Here is a 23,663-nt window from a genome sequence, read left to right on the forward strand (position 1 = left end):
TGGGGGTAATCAGTACTATGGCCACACACCCAAGAGATTGGACATTTTGAGTCAAATTCAACAATCTCAACAAATAATTCCTACGAATGACACCAAACTTCACCTATGGGACTTGGAAAAATAATGGACAGGGTGCTTCACATGGAAGAACTTTGGTGGAATCAATAAGCAAAGGTTAAGCGCTTAAAGGGAAGTTTACGCACTTGGTTTGGAGGGAATAATACCAGGTAGAGCATGACCATGTATGCATCTTCTTGGAGTTCACCGTAGAGGAATGCATTGTTTATTTGCAATTGATGTATGACCAATTATTGATTAAAGTAAGAGCAACGACTAATGTTATTGTGGTTAGTTTGGCCACTAATGAGTATGTGTCAAAGTAATCCAAGCCTTCAATTTAATTTTAACCTTTTGCAATCAAACGTGTTTTGAATCTTTCCACTGAGTCATCAACATAAAACTTGATTTTGAATATCTATATGCAAACTATTCTAGTAGTATTGATGTGAGGCGAAACATCCACATAAAACTTGCATTGCTTGTCTGGTTCATTTGATGTATTAAGAGACATGACAAAATGACTATGTGATGGAGATAAATTTGAATACGAAAGGTATTGAGATAAATGATAATTCATACTTGAGGAGGAATGATTTCTTGTTGTTAAAGGTTCGGAACACCATTCTACATGGTTTCGTTTTAGCGACATACCTCTTTCATATCGGTATGCATCTCCGCTATGGCATCTTTGTAGTCATTGGTACTGTTGGCGACGTGTCTTACCATTGTGAATGGTAGTTATGCCGACAAAAGTTTCAAGTGAGGTTGTGGTCTAAGTCAGTTTTACTAGACCCTATAGTGGCATGAACTGCACTTGTTGTGAGTTCAATAAAGACTATCCTGCTTGCGTCATGGAGCGTAAGAAAGCTTTAGGTTATGATATGTAAAAAAAGAATGAATCCTTACTTAACTCCCTGGCTATGTATTTATAGAAATGTTTGTCCGATAGAGAGATCGGCTCTAACACCTACAAGCTTGGTTGCACATCCCTTGACCCTGACTCAATAGTGGAGCAAATAGGGAGAGTCATTCCTTTAATGTCCACGTGTGGTTAACCCATATGACTCTGAACATTTCAATTATTGCCTAAGAGAATTTTGTTAAATTTAAATTATGGCTTGACAAATAATATAGTAGAATGTAAGACGAGAATAATATAGTAGAATATAGGACGAGCTTGATCATGTGTCCGCCTCATGACCTCAGCCCGCCCTATTTGAATTTTCCTCGTGTTGCTTACGAGTTAGAGAGTTTATGGATCGATAACTTTGGCCTTTGGCCTTCAATGGACTTTTTAGTATGATACCATGGCTTAGCTTTATTTATGACATTCCATTCTATAGTCTCTTAAACACAAGGTAAGTAAAGACATTATAATCCAATATTATTATGGTTTCAGAATACTTTATCTTTCAAGATTTGAAAGGGCTCGATCATTTTTTATACTCAAAAAGATAAAAATTAAACTCAAAAATCAAAACAAATGTTAAATATTTTAATAATAAAAAGATTTTTGCATAAAAAAAAATAACAGTGATTTTTATCAGCTAGTAACATATGATTAAAATACTTTAATTGAATACAACTTCTGCTTTACATTATGCTGGTTTGGACTTCAACTGGTATGGAGGTACTTCCTCTGGTTGGAAACAACATACTTGTAGCTCTCTCTTCAACCATGGTCTTTGTGTGAGCTTGGTGAAAGAAAGAAAGAAAATTCTTGCGGAAGAAAAGAAGCTCGCAGTTCAAATCTATGAAATCACCGATATTCTATATGAAAAAAATTGGTCATCACTTCTAAACCATATGTTAAATTTCCTCACCTAGACAAAGTTACATCCCTTTTATTTTCACATACTTATTAAGCAGTTGTATGAGCTCCATGATGCTAATGCTTATCATTTAACTTCAAAATGAAAGTAGATGCTGCTACTAAACTCTTCCAGTAGAATGTCAATCAAACAGCAACCTTGGTTGTGTAACTGTGTGAACCTGCAATGACGAGTTTATATTTATCGTGCCAGTTGGAAAAGTAAGTCACATACAAAAGATAAGTATATTTACCGCTAATTGAAACCACTCGGAATTTAATAATCTATTCGAGTATAGTTGAATGTATGCAACATATTATTAGACGAAACAAGTTAACTAAAGTAGCTCAAACTATAACTCCAATCAAGTTCTCAACAAGTGTTCAAATCCAAAAAAGAACAAAAGAGCAAATTAAGGCTAAAATACCTGAAAATTTGTCCTTGTTCTGTGCAAGATTCAGTTTTTCTTGGTAAAGCTTTAATAGATCAGAAGCCTCCTCCTTAAACGGATTTATATATATTTCAAGGAACTTCGTTTCGTTAATAACAAATGGAGAAGTTAAACTTGCATTCCTTTTTAGCAAACCATTCTTCCAAAGATAATGCACAACCGAGCCTCTTGGTATGATCCTTCTCTCCAGACTTGCCCCAAAAACCGTCGGTACTTTGGCGACGGCAAGGGCATCCCAACCCAACTGATTAACCCAAAAGCTCATCACTAAATTAATCTTATCAACAGATGTTAACATACAATGAGGTTAATTTCTAAATGCTGATAACATTTTCATCCAACCAACCCCACTTCTTAAAGGCATCAACTGAACTGACGGTTAAGGAGTTAGATAGATCTATTCTCTGTATTTCTCTCTCATCGCTTTCACTCTACAAATTAAAAGTGCCTCCTCCTCTCTCTCAAAGAGAAAAGAGTTAGATAAATTTATTATCTGTTTTCTCTCTCACAGCTTTCTCTATAAATTAAAAGTATCACCTCCACTCTCAAAAGTAAATTTTTTCCTGAGTTTTCTAAGTTAGGTTTAAAAAGAGATTTTTTGTTGTTGTTGTTTATGTTGGAGATCGGATGAAGTTATAAATCTTACCTTTAACCTAAATTCATTAGTATTTGATATATTTCATCCTTCTTTTTCCAGGTTCAAGAGATCTAGTCATTTTGGTTCAGTACAATTATCATTGGTCTTTTAAAGGTAACAGCTTCAGATCGGAATCACAAATTACCCTGAGTATTTAGATCTTCTCTCTTTTTCTCACAATTCATATCTTTGTTTACAATTTGATATTATTCATTGCTCTCTTTTTCTGTTCATGATTTTGCTTAAGATCTACTAATATTATTTTAACATAAAAAAAAAACGTTTTTAAAGGTTCTGATCCGAATGACAAAAATTTTCCCTGAGTATTTTTTCACTTTTTCTCAATCAGTGTATGGAAAATCTTATCTTCAACCTACATTCGTTATTTGTATTTTATATTATTCACCTGTATTTGAAGTCAGTCCTTTTCGCTATGGATGGTCGGGTGTGAGTTTCACACTACCCAAATCCGTATTTGAAATTTGCATTCGAATTCAAATCCAAATTCAAAAACTATTCCCGTGATAAAATAACACCCACCCTCACAACCGTTGGGTAAAATACATTTATATATATATATATATATATATATATATATATATATATATATATATATATATATATATATATATATATATATATATATATATATATATATATATAAGCGGGTGTGTTTTGGGTTTCGGGTGCGAGTTTCACACTACCCAAATCTGCACCCGAACCCGAACTCAAACCCAGACAACTTGGGTTTTCATCCATTGACACGGGTTCGGGTGGATCTCACGGGTTTGGATCTACTTATCGTCTCTACTTTTCAATTTGGGAGATCTATATTTGAACCGGAAAGATTGGAAAATTACAATTTAAATCTAATCTATTTTTCTTTGAAGAATTTATTTTAAAGCAGATCTAATATTATAATGTATTTTTTTCCTGGACAAACAAGGCAAAGGAAACAGGAGATTTTGAGAGAGGAAGGAAGGGGAAAACTTTAGAGATCAAGTAATGTATTTCATCTAACTCAATAATAAAGGGTACAGAGTAAATATGTGCATTAGATTAGAATTGAGATCTAATCTACTTTAAATCTAATCTACTTTTATTTTAGAGAGCAAATTTAATATTATAATGTCTCTTTTGCTCTGTTCTCATGCAGAGAATATGTGGAAGATAGAATTCAGAAAGTTGAAGAGATAAAGTCAAAAGAAGTGTAGTCTTTTGGGGTTCCTTAAGACTTGCAGTGAAAATTTATAATGTCTCCTATTACGGTCTTTCTTAATCTTGAAACTATATAAGGTAATGTTGAGTTTTTAGTCCTACCATACATTCATAATTTGTAATGTTATTTGATATATAAACCAGACATGTCATACATGCATAAATCTGACTGCATAAACAAGCTTTGTCATACATGCATAAATCTGACTGCATAAACAAGCTCTGTCATACATGCATAAATCTAACTGCATAAACAAGCTTTGTCATACATGCATAAATCTAACTGCATAAAACAGGCTCATCATGAATACGAGTTATAGTTAAACATGAAGGATAGAAAAACACTTAGAAAGGGGGGGTTTGAATAAGTGTAGTCTAAAAACTTGAACGATAAAAACAATATGCACAGTTATTTTTATCCTGGTTCGTTGTTAACTAAACTACTCTAGTCCACCCCCACGGAGTGATTTACCTCACCTGAGGATTTAATCCACTAATCGCAACAGATTACAATGGTTTTCCACTTAGTCCGCGACTAAGTCTTCTAGAGTATCCTGATCACAACCTGATCACTCCAGGAACAATTGCTTAGTGTGGACCTCCGTTTTTTTCGGGCCATACCTCTGAGCGGGAGAGATACGTGAACTGACTCTTTTTATCGCTTAATGCTTTCGCATTTTTGAAAATTCACAGAGTCGCCACCGACCTTTTATTTTATCCAATTAAGGAAAGGTTTATAAAAGAAACAGAAAAAAGACCTTTAAGAAATTCTGGGTAAGGGGGTAGGTTATACAAAGGGAAGGTGTTAGCACCCTTTGTATCCATGGTTATCCATGGGCTCTTAAGTTTGCTTAGCTCACTTGTTTTTCGATTACTTTTCAATTGCTTTAGAATGCTCATATGTGGTTTCAAATACCTTTGTAAATTGAATTTTGTAATGATCCTTGTGCGGATGTATACAAAATGCTTGTTTATCTTTCGAAAGATGTTTTGAAAAGAACGTTAACTTTGTAATGATCCGTGTTTGGATGTATACAAAGTATTGTCTTTTTGGAAAGTTTTGTTTTGCAAAACAACAGTGTATGAGAATTTTGTTTGTTTTGATTTGAGCAAGCAAACTAGGAGGTCTACCATGAGTTGTAAGGTCTTTATCCTTATTTCCTTTAAAAATCTATCCTTTCACCGGATACAAACAAAAGGTTTGATTTTGTACTCGAAACAGTAGAATTTTGACTTTGATTTTGAAAAGAATGAGAAGGGATTACCTTAAGAGGTGCAAGTGTGATTGTGTTTGTATTCAGATATTTTATCTTTGAAGTTAGTGATCTAACGGTTCAATTTTATCTTTGACATACACGCAGTTTATATTTGCTGGAAATTAAAATGCGGAAATGTAAAGTGCGGAAAGTAAATCTACGCTATTACATCGATTGTGCAGGAAATGTAAACTAGCCTATTTACATGATTTTGACAACCTATACATTTATCTAGGAATTTAAATTGCAATAAGATAAATAGAGAAATGCATGTCTTTGGTTTTTTTTGATGATTGATTTTAATTTAAAATTAATGCATAATTAATTAAATTAAAATGAGAAAAAGATGGAAATAAATTTAAACCTAGAAATTAAGCTTAAAAATATGTTCAAAATGCTTGTTAATTAATTTTAAAACAAAACTAATTTTTTTGGAATTTTTGAAATTGATTTGGAGTTTATTAAGTTAATTAAGACATAATTATGCAAATAATTATACAAATAATTAAACTTAAAGAGAAAATTATCCTAAATATGTACAAAATTAGTTTATAATATATAAACAATATTTAATATAAAGAACAAATTTTTTATGACTTTTTTGATTGGTTGAAAATAATTAAAAAGCAAATATATAAATATATACTAATTAATTATGCAAAATATTGGAATTATGAAGAAAAATAAAATATTTTTATTTCAGAAAATAATATATTATTTTAAAAGTCTAAAAATATTTTGTGTATATTTTGGATTTTTGAAACTATTTTTAATTAATTTAACAAAGAAATTAAAATAAAAATAGAAAATAAAAGGATACTAATCAGATGTGGTATGCATGTGAGGGAACATGATGTAGCTGCATGATCTGGCGCGTTGGATTAGGAGATGGATGGATCAGATGGTGGAAAGCATGAGGGACCATAGCACGTGGAACACCTGCAAAACACTGAATCCAAGGTCAGTTTAAAAAATCACGCGCACGCCTCCCAGCCAATCAGAGGACGCCACGCATCATCTTCAACCTTCAGATGGGCTTTTACACCGTTCATTTGCAGGTGGTGTAAAAACTCCAATCTTTTACACCTGGTGATAATAGCGAATGCAAGCAAACATGAGTATAAATTTGGCGCGATGCCATGGTTAAGTTCGTATTGTTCACGCGAGTTTAATGGTGCTATTTAGAACTTGTAATTTTGCATGGATCATAAAACCCTAAATTTGAAAGTAAGAACCCTAAAATGGTGGTTCCTCGTATAGGTGTCCAAACTTCAATTAAGTTTCCAGAAATGATCTACACCTCAACCCAAATCCAAATATATGTCTACATCTTGCTAAATATGCGTGTGTTATGAGATACAAGTTGATTTTAGTTTGAACAAACTGTGGCTTGTGTAGCTCGATTTGTGAGGTTTCAGAGCTTGCAATTGATTGAGACACGTTCAATGATACTTGAGGATGATGTTTAAGTGTTTAGTTTGAATTGAAACAAGCTGGAAATTAAAATTCGAATTTTAAATTTCCTTGAAAGAAAACAAGTGATTACAAGTATGTTACACACTATGCTTAGGTTCTGAACTTCTGTCTCTTTGATTGTGAAGTGTTATAGCCTTTATATAGACTATGTTGTGCTTAGAATTGAAGCCAAGAAGCATCTAGTTGCCTTTGTGGAATTCTTGATTTTTTTATATTAAAAACCTTTGAATTATTGACCAAGTCTTCTTCTCTTCAATGCTCTTGCCTTGCTCTTCAATTCTCTGCAGAAAACCAGAGATTCCTTGGGTGAGTCATGCTTGGATTGTAAGCTACCCATTATCCATTCATTTTCCTTTTAATTTAATCTTAAAATAAGATAAAATTAAGCAAAAAATGGATAAAAAAGTGTGGGCCTTGTCTTGGTCGTGGGAGGCCCATAATATTATGTAAATGATGTTTGAACCATGAAAACTTGGCCCCATTTGGAAAAAATACATTTTTGAGCAATGTTGATTTCATGCATTTTCCCAAAATTTAGCCAACTTCAACAAGGTTTAAATCCCTCAATTTTTGTCATATGAAGGAGATCTTGCATTTTTTGGAAACCACAAAGAGTCCTCTAACCAATGCCTTTGGTCTCATGTCAAAATGATTTTTGATGCTCCTTGTGTGTCCTTTTGAAAAAAGTGTCTTTTTGTTGAATTTGAAAATGACCTGTAATGTCTTTGGTCATATTTTTCAAATGGTGAATGCAATGACCATGGGATCAATTGCATTTGAAAGATAATTGAATTTCCTTCAAAATGAGCTTTGGTTTGAATTTTTTGGATGAAGGATGAGAGAGTTATGACCAGTCAAAGTTGAGTTGACTTTTCAGGCAAAAACCCTAATTTTGAATCTTAGGGTTTTGTTGATTTTTGATCTTTCCTTGATGAATTATGATCATCCAATGATCAAATGATGAATCCTTTGACAAAATATGGACTTTGACAAAAAATTTCATTTTTGACTGTCTGTTGACTTTTTTGGTCAAACGGGTCGTCTGTTGACTGTTTGAGCTGCTGACGGTGCGTCTGAGTGAATTGAAGTTTGAAAATTTGTATGATGGTACTTTGAGATATATGGATGTGCATGAAATCCATTTGAGGTCTCAAAAGCTTGTTTCTCCTGTAAAAACAAGAAAACCCTAGTCAGGGACTGTTTATGTAGGAGACAGTTAAGCGTACCTGATTTTTGTGCAGTGTTGAGTCTCTGCTAATCGCGTGATATTCAGAAGACTTCTAGAACAAAAATCTTGGAATTTTGAATTGTGAAAGATTGATTTGATTGATGGTACAAAACACAGAGAATTGTACTGCCAGCAGTTTGGCTGTCAACTGACTGTTCAGGTATTGACGTAGCAGTTAGAGTGAAAAATCAACAGTCAAAGTTAATTTTCTTTTTTTGTTGTTTTTGTTTTTGTTTTATGTGAAAAATGAAAGTTTATTTACATGACTTGTTAAAAACACAGACATAATAAATAACTAATATATACTGTTTGCGGGCAAAATTACCGATAATAACCCTGAAAATCATTTAATGCACAGAAAAATGAATATTTGACTGGCAGAAAACACACAAAATATTATCTGAGTAATTAAGCAATATTATGACAAATAGTACAACATTTAATACTGACAGTACAAATATTACATACTATATTGAACAGTACGACGAATAAACGGTACATTTAAGAAATAAGAAATACGGCAAATTTTAAGAATGACGATTGATAACCCATGCTACAAATAGTAACATGTAGATGATTGGGAGCATAAGCATCCCAGGTCCACAGTGTTCCGGGCTATGTAGACAGAAGAAAGACATGATCACCGTAGCAACGGTGATGACCATAAGAAAACACGTTTCCCACCGCTTCGCCATTTTGTCGGGGAAGAAGAAAGGATGGATTATGAAGTAGAAATTTGAGAGATGAATTAGAATTTGATGTGAGATTTTTATGAGAAAATGAGAGGTATTTATAGAGTGGAAAGAAGGATAGAGACGTTGGGGAATGATGTGATTCCGTACAAAAGAAAAATTTGAGTGGAAGTAAGATTTGAAAGAAAGTGGAGATAGTGTTGGGAAAAAGAGATTCCTGATTCTGCGCCTGCAAAAAGATTTAACTCTGTACCAATTGTGTCAGTACTATTTATCTGTAAATAAATAAATAGCATGTGTGAAGTAATAAACAGTATTTGGCGTTTGCGTAAGAATAAATTCAATTGCAAGCCAAATTACTGTATAAGAAAAATTCTAAAAACTAAGTATTTCATATGTCAGGATATTTGTTGAAATAAAAATCCATGATTATATGAGACTCTTAATTTCTAGATTGGAGTTTTCTTGAAAAAAGATGCGGGCAAATTTTGGGGTATAACACTTAGACACAAGCTAAGACTTTCTTAGAGTATCCTGACCACCACGTGATCACTCTAATTACAACTGCTTAGGCACAAGCTAAGACTTCCTAGAGTATCCTGATCAACACTTGATCACTCTAGTTACTTACAAATTAATGTAATCAATTCTAAGAGTGTTACAAATGCTTCTGAAAAGCTATAATCACAACAGTGATATTTCTCTTAACGTTTAAGCTTAATCTCACTAATATATTACAACAGCAATGTAGTGAGCTTTGATGAAGATGAAGTTTCTGAGCTTTGAATTTGAACAGCGTTTCAGCAAGTCTTTCAGAATAATTTCGTTCAGAATTTGTAACCTTGCTTCTCATCAGAACTTCATATTTATAGGCGTTTGAGAAGATGACCGTTGGGCGAATTTAATGCTTTGCGTGTTCCGTACAGCTTTGCATTTAATGTTTCACGCTTTTGTCAACTACCTCGAGCCTTGTTCACGCTGTGTCTACTGACGTTGCCTTTAATAGCTTCCAACGTTCCTTTTATCAGTCAGCGTAGCCTGCCACCTGTACTTTCTTCTGATCTGATGTTTGAATAAAATATTTGAAAATCATCAGAGTCAAACAGCTTGGTGCATAGCATCTTCTTGTCTTCTGACCTTGAAGTGCTTCTGAGCGTGATACCATGAGAACTTCAGTGCTTCTGCTTCTGATCTCAAGTTTTTCTGATGCTTCCATAGACCCATGTTCTGATTCTGCCTTGACCATCTTCTGATGTCTTGCCAGACCATGTTCTGATGTTGCATGCTGAACCTTCTGAGACAAAGCTTCTGAGCGCTGATTTGTGCATACTCTTTATATATTTCCTGAAAGGGAAATTGCAATGTATTAGAGTACCACATTATCTCACACAAAATTCATATCCTTGTTATCATCAAAACTAAGAATATTGATCAGAACAAATCTTGTTCTAACAATCTCCCCCTTTTTGATGATGACAAAAACATATATAAATGATATGAATTTGCGATCAGAAAGAGCAGACGGCTAAAGACAAATTACACAGCTATAGCATAAGCATGTGAATATGTCTCCCCCTGAGATTAACAATCTCCCCCTGAGATGAATAATCTCCCCCTGAAATAAATACTCGAAGAACTTTAATAATAAAAGACTTCCCTGATTATTTCGGTAGAGACGATCACATAAGCTTCTCGCTTCTGATAATTCATAGCTTCTGACTTCTGCTTCCATTGGACAGCTTCAGAACTTGAATTTCTTTAGATCCCTAGAACACTCACAGCTTCTGATTCCTGCTTCCATTTAGGACAGCTTCAGAACTTGAATTTCTTTGATCTTCAGAACATTCACAGCTTCTGATTCATGCTTCCATTTAGGACAGCTTCAGAACTTGAATTTCTTTGATCTTCAGAACATTCACAGCTTCTGATTCATGCTTCCATTTAGGACAGCTTCAGAACTTGAGTTTTCTGGATCTTTAGAATATTCACAGCTTCTGATTTCTGCTTCCCTCGGATAGCTTCAGAGCTTTGAATTTCTTCTTACATCACTTCATGCTAGATTGTATCAGAACATTGTTGAATGTACCAGAGCATCATTAGAGCATCTCTACATCCTGAAATGTTACAGAACAAAACTAAACGACAAAAGTCAGCATGAATGAGTTAGAACATAAAATGTGTATCAGAACACAAAATATGTATCAGAGCCATATAAGCCATATAGAATGTATCAGATCCAATAGAAAATGTGTCAGAGCAAATAGACAGTGATTTGGATCATATTCTATTATCAGAATATCTGAACATTCTTCCTTCTTGCTTCTGATTCTGAAGCTTCCTAGCACTCAGCTTGCTTCAAGAATCCAAGAGCTATTTCTGATCATTCTTTCTTCTTGCTTCTGATTCTGAAGCTTCATAGCACTCAGCTTGCTTCAAGAATCCAAGAGCTTGATTCTCTAAAGAGTTGCTTCATCATCTCGTTGCTTCCTTATATTGATCTTGAATCTTCGATTCCTGCAACAACACAACTTAAAAACATAGAACTTTGCAAGTTCTGTTAGTAAATGTGGGAGCCTTTTTACTCGGTAACTGATAATATTAATCAGATCATTTATCATATATTTTCTCCCCCTTTTTGTCATAACATCAAAAAGCATAAAAGATTCAGATGTAAAGCAAGAGACAAAAGGAAATAAACAAAGATAACTTTTCATTGATTTCAACAAGAAAGATTACAAAAGAGGAATGCAGGAAAAACAGATGCAACAAGGAAGGAAAACTACAAAGACTTAAAGCCTAAGACTTTATCCTACGCAAAGACTGCACAAACAACTCAAGAACCCTCTGGTCTTCAGTTTGTTCAGCCATGGAAGCTTGAAAACTCTTCATGCCTGTCCAGACTAGAACCTCCACTGTAGGAGAGATCCAAGAGACCAAAGAGGAAGTGAGGGACAGTTCATAGACAGGGAGCTAATGTTGCAAACGGGCTCCAGTGACTCAAGAAGGTCTTCTTCCTTTGGATAAATGTTGATAACAGCATTGAAGAAGAGATCTGTCTTGAAAGAGACTTGGAGAGCCATCCCAAGATATGCTTCACATCCTGTAACTGATTAACCCTTCCATCCGTTCTCATTGAGTTGAAAGGATTCATGATGAACGCTAGGTTGAAGATGAATGAACTAGGGTTTATGCCAAAGTAAAACTTTGTTGGACAAGAGAGAAAGAGAAAGAGAGAGAGAGAGAGAGAGAGAGAGAGAGAGAGAGAGAGAGAGAGAGAGAGAGAGAGAGAGAGAGAGAGAGAGAGAGAGAGAGAGAGAGAGAGAGAGAGCCAAGACTTATTGAAAAAATGCAACGAAATGAAGGAATAAATAGAGGGAAAAGGAAGAGGGAAACGTTCGAGGAATATAAAAGAGAAAAGAAGGACAATAAAAGAAATGATGAATGGCATTTAATGTTATTTGATGTGAGGAGAGATAATAATGACAAAAGACGTGATTTGCACAGTTACCTAAGTAGACGTCCCCTCAACTGCACGCACGCTTGTCCAGAAATAGTGAACACGTGTTTACCATCTGGATAGCCAATTACAGCTGTTTTGCTTTTAAAGAGATTCTGAATCAACTTAGACAATGAAACGTTAGTAATAACTGAATCACAATTTCTAATTGATTTCAATCAGAACTTCTTATAAACAAAAAATCCAATTTCATTTCAGAAGATACTCATACATAAGATCTTCTCATCTTCTCATTCTGGACATAAATCCATACTGATATTCTTCAGAATGAACTTAAACCTATCTTCAGCAAGGGGTTTTGTAAAGATATCAGCCCATTGATGGTCTGTATCCACAAAGTTTAAAGATATGACACCCTTCTGAACATAGTCCCTTATGAAATGATATTTAATCTCAATATGTTTAGCTTTTGAATGTAAAATAGGATTCTTAGATAAACATATAGCAGAAGTATTATCACAGAAAATAGGAATGTTACTCTCATATATCTGATAATCTTCCAGTTGACTTCTCATCCAGAGCATTTGTGTGCTACAACCAGCAGCAGCAACATATTCTGCTTCTGTTGTTGAGAGGGCAATGGTAGCTTGCTTCTTGTTGTACCATGAGATCAGATGACTTCCAAGAAATTGACAACTTCCAGAAGTGCTCTTTCTTTCTATTCTATCTCCAGCATAGTCAGCATCACAGAATCCTACTAAGTTGTAATCTTTAGATCTTCTGTAAACTAAACCAACATTAGTAGTACCTTTCAGATACCTTAGAATTCTCTTAACCGCAGTTGAATGAGATTCTCTTGGATCTGATTGGAATCGAGCACACAAACAAACACTAAAGAGAATGTCAGGTCTAGAAGCAGTTAGATATAGAAGAGATCCAATCATACCTCTGTACAACTTCTGATCTACCTTCTTACTTACCTCATCCTTACCCAGTACACATGTTGGATGCATAGGAGTTTTGGCTTCTTTGCTTTCAGAAAGATTAAACTTCTTCAGAAGTTCTTTCACATACTTCGTTTGATGAACATAGGTTCCATCGGAAGTTTGGTTGATTTGAATCCCAAGGAAATACTTGAGTTCTCCCATCATGCTCATTTCAAATTCAGCCTGCATAGACTCAGCAAACTCCTTTCCAAGTGTAGCATTAGATGTTCCAAAGATAATATCATCAACATATACTTGACAAATTAAAATATCCTTTTTAAATGTTTTACAAAAGAGAGTAGTGTCCACTTTTCCTCTAGTGAAACCATTTTCCAGAAGGAAAGAACTCAAACGTTCATACCAAGCTCTGGGAGCTTGTTTCAATCCGTATAATGATTTCTTTAATTTAAAAACATGATTTGGAGACATGGAGTCTTCAAAACCAGGAGGTTGGTGAACATAAACTTCTTCATCTATATAACCATTTAAGAAGGCACTCTTAACATCCATCTGATAAAGAGTGATGTTGTGTTGAGTGGCAAAAGAAATTAATAGACGAATAGATTCTAACCTGGCCACTGGTGCAAAGGTTTCTGTGTAGTCAATTCCTTCTTGCTGACTATAACCTTGAGCAACCAGTCTGGCTTTGTTTCTTACCACTTCACCTTTCTCACTTAGCTTGTTTCTGAAAACCCACTTAGTACCGATGATGTTAAATCCTTTTGGTCTAGGAACCAAGTCCCATACATCATTCCTTGTAAACTGATTTAGTTCTTCTTGCATGGCAATTATCCAATCTGGATCTTCTAGAGCTTGATCAACAGAAGTTGGCTCGATCAAAGAAACAAGACCTAATTGACATTCTGCATTGTTCTTAAGGAATGCCCTTGTTCTGATGGGATCATCTTTCTTCCCAAGGATCACATCTTCTGAATGAGCTGAAGCAAGTCTAGGTGATCTTCTGATAGTTGGTTCTTCAGAAATCCTAAGATTCTCTAAAGATGCAGCAACTTGATCTTCTGATTCATTGCTTCTGAGACTGCCAGCTTCTGCAGCTTTGCTTCTTGGTTCTACAGCTTCTGATATATCAATATCTATATCTGCAAAATTCTCAAACTGCTTTGGTTTTTCAAGACCAAGCTTATCATCAAACCTGATATTGATTGATTCTTCTACAATCAATGTTTCAGTATTGTATACTCTGTAGCCTTTAGAGCGTTCAAAATATCCAAGAAGGAAACACTTTTGTGCTTTAGAATCAAACTTACCAAGATGATCTTTAGTATTCAGAATAAAACATACACATCCAAAAGGATGGAAATATGAAATGTTTGGCTTTCTGTTTTTCCACAATTCATAAGGAGTCTTATTTAGAATAGGTCTGATAGAGATTCTATTCTGAATATAGCATGCAGTGTTTATTGCTTCTGCCCAGAGATGCTTAGCCATATTGGTTTCATTGATCATGGTTCTGGCCATTTCTTGTAGAGTCTTATTCTTTCGCTCTACAACTCCATTTTGCTGTGGAGTTCTAGGACAAGAGAAATCATGGGCAATGCCATTTTCTTTGAAGAACTCCTCAAAGAATCTGTTCTCAAATTCGCCACCATGATCACTTCTGACCTTTATGATTTTACACTCTTTCTCAGATTGAATCTGAGTGCAGAATTCAAAGAACACTGAATGAGACTCATCCTTGTGTTTCAAGAACTTTACCCATGTCCAGCGGCTATAATCATCAACGATGACTAATCCATATTTCTTCCCTCTGACAGATGCTGTTTTGACTGGGCCAAACAGATCAATTTGCAAGAGTTCTAACGGCCTTGAGGTAGAAACAACATTCTTAGGCTTGAATGCAGGTCTGGAGAACTTGCCCTTCTGACATGCTTCACAAAGAGCATCTGATTTGTATTTCAGATTTGGGAGTCCTCTGACTAGATTTAGTTTGTTAATCTGAGAAATCTTTCTCAAACTAGCATGTCCTAATCTTCTGTGCCAGACCCATTGCTCTTCAAAAACATACATAAGACAAGTCACCTTCTGCTTCTCAAGATCAGAAAGATCAATCTTATAAATGTTGTTCTTCCTCTTGCCTGTAAATAGGATTGAGCCATCCTTCTGACTTACAGCCTTGCAAGACTTTTGATTGAAGATTATATCATAACCATTGTCACTTAATTGACTTATGGACAATAAGTTATGCGTTAATCCTTCTACAAGAAGTACATTAGTTATGGAAGGAGAGTTACCAAGACTTATGGTTCCAGAGCCAATGATTTTGCCCTTCTGATCTCCTCCAAACTTGACTTCTCCACCTGGTTTAAGCACCAGGTCTTGGAATGTAGACCTTCTTCCCGTCATGTGTCACGAGCACCCAGAGTCCAGGTACCATGACATTTTGCTTTTTGTCCTCTTTTCCGCCAAGGATATCTGCAATAGGAATAATCTTTTCCTTAGGTACCCACAATTTCTTGGGTCCTTTCTTGTTAGTTCTCCTCAAGTTCTGATTGAACTTGGGTTTAGCAAAATATTTAACAGGAGGAACAGTATGATACTTCTTGTTCTGAGTTCCATGATACTTCTTATGTTGTGTCACATGCTTCTTGGTGTGTGTTATGTGAAAACTTTGTGCATGTGATGTGTGCTTAATATCATGGGAGTGGCCAAATTTAAATTGGTTATACAGAGGCTTGTATGATATTTTCATATCATCCACAGATTCAAGCTTGTATGGGATTTCACCCTCATAACCAATGCCAACTCTCTTGTTTCCAGACACAGCATATATCATAGAAGCTAGCTGACTTCTGCCAATACTTCTAGATAAGAACTTCCTGAAACTTAAATCATATTCTTTCAAAATATAATTCAGACTGGGAGTGGATTTTTCTGAATCAGAAGGAGATCCAACATTATTGGATAATTTTAAAACTTTTTCTTTTAATTCAGAATTTTCCAACTCAAGCTTCTTAGTTTCAAATTCAAATTGCTTTTTCAGCTTTTTGTATTTGATACTAAGATGAGCTTTTAATTCAAGAAGCTCTGTTAGACTGGAAACTAACTCTTCTCTAGATAGTTTAGAAAATACCTCTTCAGAATCTGATTCTGATGTAGATTCTGATCCATCATCTTCTGTAGCCATCAGCGCTAAGTTTGCCTGCTCTCCTTCAGAGTCTGATCCTGATTCTGATTCAAAATCATCCCATGTTGCCATAAGACCTTTCTTCTTATGAAACTTCTTCTTGGGATTCTCCTTCTGAAGTTTCGGGCACTCATTCTTGTAATGTCCAGGCTCATTGCACTCATAGCAGACAGCCTTCTTCTTGTCAGATCTTCTGTCACCAGAAGATTCTCCACGTTCAAATCTCTTTGAACTTCTGAAGCCTCTGAACTTCCTTTGCTTGCTCTTCCAGAGTTGGTTTACCCTTCTGGAGATCATGGACAGTTCATCTTCTTCTTCAGATTCTGATTCTTCAGGATCTTCTTCTCTAGCCTGAAAAGCGTTAGTGCATTTTTTAACATTAGATTTTAATGCAATAGACTTACCTTTCTTCGGAGGCTCGTTTGCGTCCAGCTTTATTTCATGGCTTCTCAAGGCACTGATAAGCTCTTCCAAAGAAACTTCATTCAGATTCTTCGCAATCTTGAATGCAGTCACCATTGGGCCCCATCTTCTGGGTAAGCTTCTGATAATCTTCTTTTCATGATCAGCTTTGGTGTAGCCTTTATCCAGAACTCTCAATCCAGCAGTCAGAGTTTGAAATCTTGAAAACATCTTCTCAATGTCTTCATCATCCTCCATCTTGAAGGCTTCATATTTCTGGATTAGAGCAAGAGCTTTGGTCTCCTTGACTTGAGCATTTCCTTCATGAGTCATCTTCAAGGACTCATATATGTCATGGGCCGTTTCCCTGTTAGATATCTTCTCATACTCAGCATGAGAGATAGCATTCAGCAAAACAGTCCTGCATTTGTGATGATTCTTGAAATCTTTCTTTTGATCATCATTCATTTCGCTTCTCGTGAGCCTTACACCAGTAGCTTTAACAGGATGTTTGTAACCATCCAGCAGAAGATCCCATAGATCAGCATCTAGACCAAGAAAGTAACTTTCCAGTTTATCTTTCCAGTATTCAAAGTTTTCACCATCAAATACTGGTGGTCTAGTATAACCATTGTTACCATTGTATTGCTCAGCAGAGCCAGATGTAGATGCAGCTGGATTAGTTGGAATTTCACCAGCCATCTTTTACTGAAGCGTTTTTCTCTTCCTGAATCTTTTCTAAACACGGTTAAGTGCTTGCACCTTAGAACCGGCGCTCTGATGCCAATTGAAGGATAGAAAAACACTTAGAAAGGGGGGGTTTGAATAAGTGTAGTCTAAAAACTTGAACGATAAAAACAATATGCACAGTTATTTTTATCCTGGTTCGTTGTTAATTAAACTACTCCAGTCCACCCCCACGGAGTGATTTACCTCACCTGAGGATTTAATCCACTAATCGCAACAGATTACAATGGTTTTCCACTTAGTCCGCGACTAAGTCTTCTAGAGTATCCTGATCACAACCTGATCACTCCAGGAACAATTGCTTAGCCACAAGCTAAGACTTTCTTAGAGTATCCTGACCACCACGTGATCACTCTAATTACAACTGCTTAGGCACAAGCTAAGACTTCCTAGAGTATCCTGATCAACACTTGATCACTCTAGTTACTTACAAATTAATGTAATCAATTCTAAGAGTATTACAAATGCTTCTGAAAAGCTATAATCACAACAGTGATATTTCTCTTAACGTTTAAGCTTAATCTCACTAATATATTACAACAGCAATGTAGTGAGCTTTGATGAAGATGAAGTTTCTGAGCTTTGAATTTGAACAGCGTTTCAGCAAGTCTTTCAGAATAATTTCGTTCAGAATTCGTAACCTTGCTTCTCATCAGAACTTCATATTTATAGGCGTTTGAGAAGATATTTAATGCTTTGCGTGTTCCGTACAGCTTTGCATTTAATGTTTCACGCTTTTGTCAACTACCTCGAGCCTTGTTCACGCTGTGTCTACTGACGTTGCCTTTAATAGCTTCCAACGTTCCTTTTGTCAGTCAGCGTAGCCTGCCACCTGTACTTTCTTCTGATCTGATGTTTGAATAAAATATTTGAAAATCATCAGAGTCAAACAGCTTGGTGCATAGCATCTTCTTGTCTTCTGACCTTGAAGTGCTTCTGAGCGTGATACCATGAGAACTTCAGTGCTTCTGCTTCTGATCTCAAGTTCTTCTGATGCTTCCATAGACCCATGTTCTGATTCTGCCTTGACCATCTTCTGATGTCTTGCCAGACCATGTTCTGATGTTGCATGCTGAACCTTCTGAGACAAAGCTTCTGAGCGCTGATTTGTGCATACTCTTTATATATTTCCTGAAAGGGAAATTGCAATGTATTAGAGTACCACATTATCTCACACAAAATTCATATCCTTGTTATCATCAAAACTAAGAATATTGATCAGAACAAATCTTGTTCTAACAAAACATTTATCTGATCATGAATGAAAACAATAAATTAACTAGGATCCTTGGTATCTCAACTTGAAATAACTAAACTAAAATGCATAAAAGCTGAAATATAAGTTTGACTGCTAGTCAAATTGGTTATAAAACTAGCAACTAGATTGCATCATCTTCATAAAGAGAACGTCTAGACTCTGGTTATCTTCCTTCTATTCTTTACCCTCACCCTTGTCTCATAACTAAAATTTGATTCCAATTTCATTTAGTCCATGCCCTACACCATATGAAAGATTAAAAACATCTTAAACGTCACACTGATTTTTATCGAACCCTTTGTATCTCTTCGAAAACTCATTTTCAGATTTAGCTCAGGCTTCTCGATTGTGCCAAAGAGAAATGGTTGCTTTTTCTCTATTCCACATCCAATTTCGCCATTCTTGAAAAATATAGAATGCTGGAATGTAAAATTTACAGGATTTCTGCATACCAAAAGCAGCTTAAAAACGCATGGTTGATTATCATATATATGGAATTTTCATTTTGAGAAAAAGCCTTACCACTTCCAGCTAAACTTTTGCATTTCATCCATTCTAATAAATTTAAATGCCCGGTCGAGCAATGCCCTCTATATTTTTCTGATTATTCTTCTTCTTTATATTGCTTGCAATAAATTTTTCAAACTTATTAATAATCAAGCTTCTATTTAGATGGCTGTTTGTCTGGATGTTCTTATGGAACAGTCCAACCAAAGTTTCCCACACTGATGTTTTTATGGAACTTGAAAGAGAAATCCACCCAAAAGGATTTTATGGACCTCGTGTGAATGTCACTTATTTTCCACCAGATTCATCTTCTAATTTTGAGGTACATACAAATTTTCTTTTACAAGTATATGTAATAAATGTTAATCCTCAACTTAGGTTGGACTGTTCCATAAGAATATCTAGACAAACAGCCATCTAAAGGGAAACATGATTACTAATAAGATTGAAAAATTTATTGCAAGCAATCAGAGAACAAGAATTAGAAAGATATAGATTGGGAATTGCTCGAATGGGCACTTAAATTTACTAGAATGGATGAAAAGCAAAAGTTTAGCTAGAAGTGGTAAGGCTTATCCTCAAAATGAAAATTACATTTATATGATAATCAACCGTGCGTTTTTAAGCTGCTTTTGGTATGCAGGAATCCTGGAAATTTTATATTCCAACATTCTATATTTTTCAAGAATGGCAAAATTGGGTGTGGAATAGAGAAAAAGCAACCATTTCTCTTTGGCACAATGGAGAAGCCTGAGTTAGATCTAAAAATGAGTTTTAGAAGAGATACTAAGGGTTCGACAAAAATCAATGTGACGTCTAAGGATGCTTTTAACCTTTCATATGGTGTAGGGCATAGAATAGCTGAAATTGAAATCAAGTTCTAGTTCTGAGACAAGGTTGAGGGTAAAGAAAAGAATGAAGATAACAAGAGTCTAAAAGCTCTCATTATGAAGATGATGCAATCTACTCGCTAGTTGTATAACCAATTTGACTAGCAGTCAAACTTACCTTTCAGTTTTTATGCATTCTAGTTTAGTTATTTCAAGTTGAAATACCAAGGATCCCAGTTGATTTACTGCTTTCATTCATGATCATATAAATGTTTAACTATAACTCGCATTCATGATGAGCTTGTTTAATGCAGTCAGATTTATGCATGTATGACAGAGCTTGTTTATGCAGTCACATTTATGCATGTATGACAGAGCTTGTTTATGCAGTCAGATTTATGCATGTATGATAGGTCTGGTTTATATATAAAAAAATATTACAAATTATGAATGTATGGTAGGACTAAAAACTCAATATTACCTTATATAGTTCCAAGATTAAAAAAAGGCTGTAATAGGAGACATTATAATTTTTCACAGCAAGTCTTCAAGAACCACAAAAGCCTACACTTCTTTTGACTTTACACTTTATCTCTTCTACTTTCTCAATTTTATCTTCCACACATTCTCTGCATGAGAGCAAAGCAAAAGAGACATTATAATTTTAGATTTTCTCTTTAAAATAAATACTCCAAAGAAAAGGCTTAAAACTCGTAATTACCTTATATATAGTACCAACACTTTTTTTATTTTACACTTCATCTCTTCCACATTCTCAACTATTCCTCTAATGAGTTTGTGGCCAACACACAGTTGAAGATTTATGTTTCTAAATACAAAGGGTAGTGAAGATCAAGTGCTGAAGACTCTGAAGACATAGTTCTGAAGACTCTGAACACTTGAAGTTCTTAAGACCCAACAACTTATTTTCGTTTCTTCTAACTCATGCTGACAGCCTTTGAAGTTCAAGAAGAATTGAAGATAACGTTATGTAGTATGAGGTACAAGGTACAGACGAATGTTTCGTTCCACTACCATGAAAGAACGGACGTGGCGTACTATCTTGTCTCTCAGTATATTCAAGCCGCCAAACTTCTGGAAATTCCAAAATTGCCCTCCCACAGAAGTATTTTTATATTGGTTATATAAAGGCTTGAGGACTTAAAGAGGAAGCTGCTAATTCACGATCACATACATTCTTGAAAGATTGTTCATAGCTTCATTCTTTGTAAAGTCTAGAATATGAAAAATATCGTTTACATTCAACTTGTGTAGAAGCATTTATTTGTAAACAAACTCTTATTCAAAATGTTGTTTGATTGTTCCTCAAGAGACCGGTTGGTCAGAATTTCTTGAGAAGTCTAAGATTAGTGTGTCTTAGAGTTTGTCCTCAAGAGACCAGTTCGTCAAATTTTTTTGAGAAGTTTAGGACTTGTGTGTCTTAAAGGTTGTATTGAGAGTCATTGACAGTTAGCCCATGCAAGTGTAATCAGTTTGGTTATAGTGGATTAAGACCTCATTTGAGAGAGGCGAAATCACCTTGGCGGGTGAAACAATTGGATTGAAATCATCAAATGAAATCAATGAAGTCGCCATCGATTGTTTATTTATCCCAAGAGATGGAAAAGGAAAACATCGAGTTAAACCTAAAGGGGAAAACAAACAAAGGTCTCACGACCAAGAGAAAAGGGTAAGGGTGTCGGTTACGCAAGGAGAAGGGATTAGCACTCCTCATGTCTGTCGTACTCGACGGGATCCACTATTGTTAGTCTCTAATCTATGGGTGTTATCTAAAAGTCTAAAGCCTAAAAGCTAAAGGGAAACACATGAAAAATGAATAGAAAAGAAACACGTGGAAAAGAAATAAATATATAAGATTGTGCTCGTTCAGACCCGCGACCTAATGCCTACGTATCCCGTTTAAAGAATCAGAGCAACCGTAGTTCGGTTTACAAGTTTTGATGTGTTTTGTGTTTTTTAAATGAACGATGTTAAACGTCGCATTCCACTACTGCTCGACCTTTGGAGACTTAAACAATTGTCGTGGAAAGGAATTAACATGTTATTAAAGAGAAAGGAAAATTGAATTGGTTGGTGTTTTTTGATGTAGATAATGGTGAATGTTGAGAATCAAGTGTGAGGAAGAAGTCCCACATTGGTTAGAAATTGGAAGAATTAACACTTTATAAGTGAGAGAACCCACGCACCTATCACCTTAAGGTTTTGGGTGAGTATGTGGTGTGTCTCTCACAAAGTGTGTCCCAAGAAAAACATGCTCCCTCGTTGACCTTTATGTATTTTTTATTGATAGATAGTTGTGAATTAATCTCAATGCAATAATACTCACCTTTATCTACTTTTTAAAAGTTTATTAATTATTTTAAAGGTTGAAAATTTTAAAAAAAAAAAAACCTAAAAACCTAAGAAGTGGCCGCTCTCCTCCATTCCCCTGTTTCAAAATCCTTCTTCTCACTACTCTCTCTATTCGACTCAGCCTTCTCTCATGTTCTTTCAAACTTCCTCTGCACAGAAATACAAAGCTCTCCTCTGTTCTAACCGAGTTTCACGGTTCTCTCTAATCTCTCTGTTCAAGCTCTCTCGACATTGAAATCCACTCAAACATCAAGCAAGTAAAACATTTAAGGATTTGCAAGTCCGTCCACATACAGACAACAACATTTTAACAGAAGCGAAAGACAAATAGAGAAATCGAAGATACCGTAATTGAAGTGCTCCGGTTGGAATTGAGATGTGTTCGAACGTGCAATGACGCTTTGGCTCGGTCGCGATATCGGTGATGTTGAAGATGCTGCGTTAATCTGCTCGGTGCGTCAGATCAACGGAGATGCGACTTCCTCCGTACTCAGGTTCAGTGATCTTCCTTTAATCTTTACGCTTCTGAATCCTCTCCTCATCTTCCCCACTTCTGTTTGTTGATGTTGATGCGTGTCGGTGATGCTCGCAGGATCGTGTGCTTGAGTTTCGGTGAGGATGTGAGTGCACGTTGGTGATAATGTAAGATGAAACAAGGAGCAATGTTGCAGATGTGTATGAATGTGAGGTAAGTTTCGTTGATACGAAGGTAGGAGTGGAGGTTCGGAATAGCACAACCTTGTAGCGTGGAGGAAGATTATCACAATTTTGACAGAGTTTCAATACACTTTTCTTCCTCTCTTTTGCTGTTGGTGAATATATTGTTATATAGTGAAAGATTAGGGTTGTTTTTGGATAAGATCAAAAGGAAACAAAATAGTACCAAGGTACAATTCTAGTGGAATGAATTTGAAATTTTCAGAGGTAGTGGGATGGTGGAATGGTGAGGAAGGACATGTTTGTTATTCTTTTTGTTTTTAGTGAAATAGAAAGATGAGTGAAAATGTGGGATTGGTCATTTGCTGATAAAAAAAACCGTGTGATATTTGGTGTGGGTCCCTTTCAAATTGTAATTTGGCTTGATAATTCTTGACTAGACTTAACTTGATGGATCAAACATGAATGGGCC

At 35.4% G+C, this 23,663-nt stretch overlaps 1 protein-coding gene and 1 long non-coding RNA gene across 5 annotated transcripts; one reads left to right on the plus strand and one right to left on the minus strand.

Annotated features, from left to right (window-relative positions):
- Positions 1-1,609: 1,609 nt before the first annotated feature.
- LOC131595181 (uncharacterized) lies at positions 1,610-23,531 on the minus strand. Of its 4 annotated transcripts, none has more exons than XR_009281740.1 (3): positions 2,299-2,659; positions 1,884-2,052; positions 1,610-1,830 (listed from the first exon to the last, which is right to left on the minus strand). XR_009281740.1 is itself a non-coding variant. In XM_058867469.1 (3 exons), exon 3 carries the CDS (start codon positions 17,519-17,521, stop codon positions 15,596-15,598), a length of 1,926 nt encoding a protein of 641 aa, XP_058723452.1. In that variant the 5' UTR covers positions 17,522-18,697; positions 20,643-20,790; positions 22,881-23,531; the 3' UTR covers positions 15,587-15,595. The 4 variants fall into 4 exon arrangements, 1 of the variants encoding a protein (XP_058723452.1); XM_058867469.1 differs by lacking the exons at positions 1,610-1,830; positions 1,884-2,052; positions 2,299-2,659 and adding exons at positions 15,587-18,697; positions 20,643-20,790; positions 22,881-23,531; XR_009281739.1 differs by lacking the exons at positions 1,610-1,830; positions 2,299-2,659 and adding an exon at positions 22,881-23,531 and having other exon boundaries at positions 1,850-2,052.
- On the plus strand, positions 2,662-5,868 carry LOC131595182 (uncharacterized). Its single transcript, XR_009281741.1, has 5 exons — positions 2,662-2,873; positions 3,020-3,073; positions 3,906-3,993; positions 4,116-4,255; positions 5,539-5,868. It is a non-coding gene; the product is annotated as an uncharacterized LOC131595182 (long non-coding RNA).
- Positions 23,532-23,663: the final 132 nt, after the last annotated feature.

This window comes from Vicia villosa, linkage group LG4, assembly GCF_029867415.1.
Source record: "Vicia villosa cultivar HV-30 ecotype Madison, WI linkage group LG4, Vvil1.0, whole genome shotgun sequence".
NCBI lineage: Eukaryota > Viridiplantae > Streptophyta > Magnoliopsida > Fabales > Fabaceae > Vicia > Vicia villosa.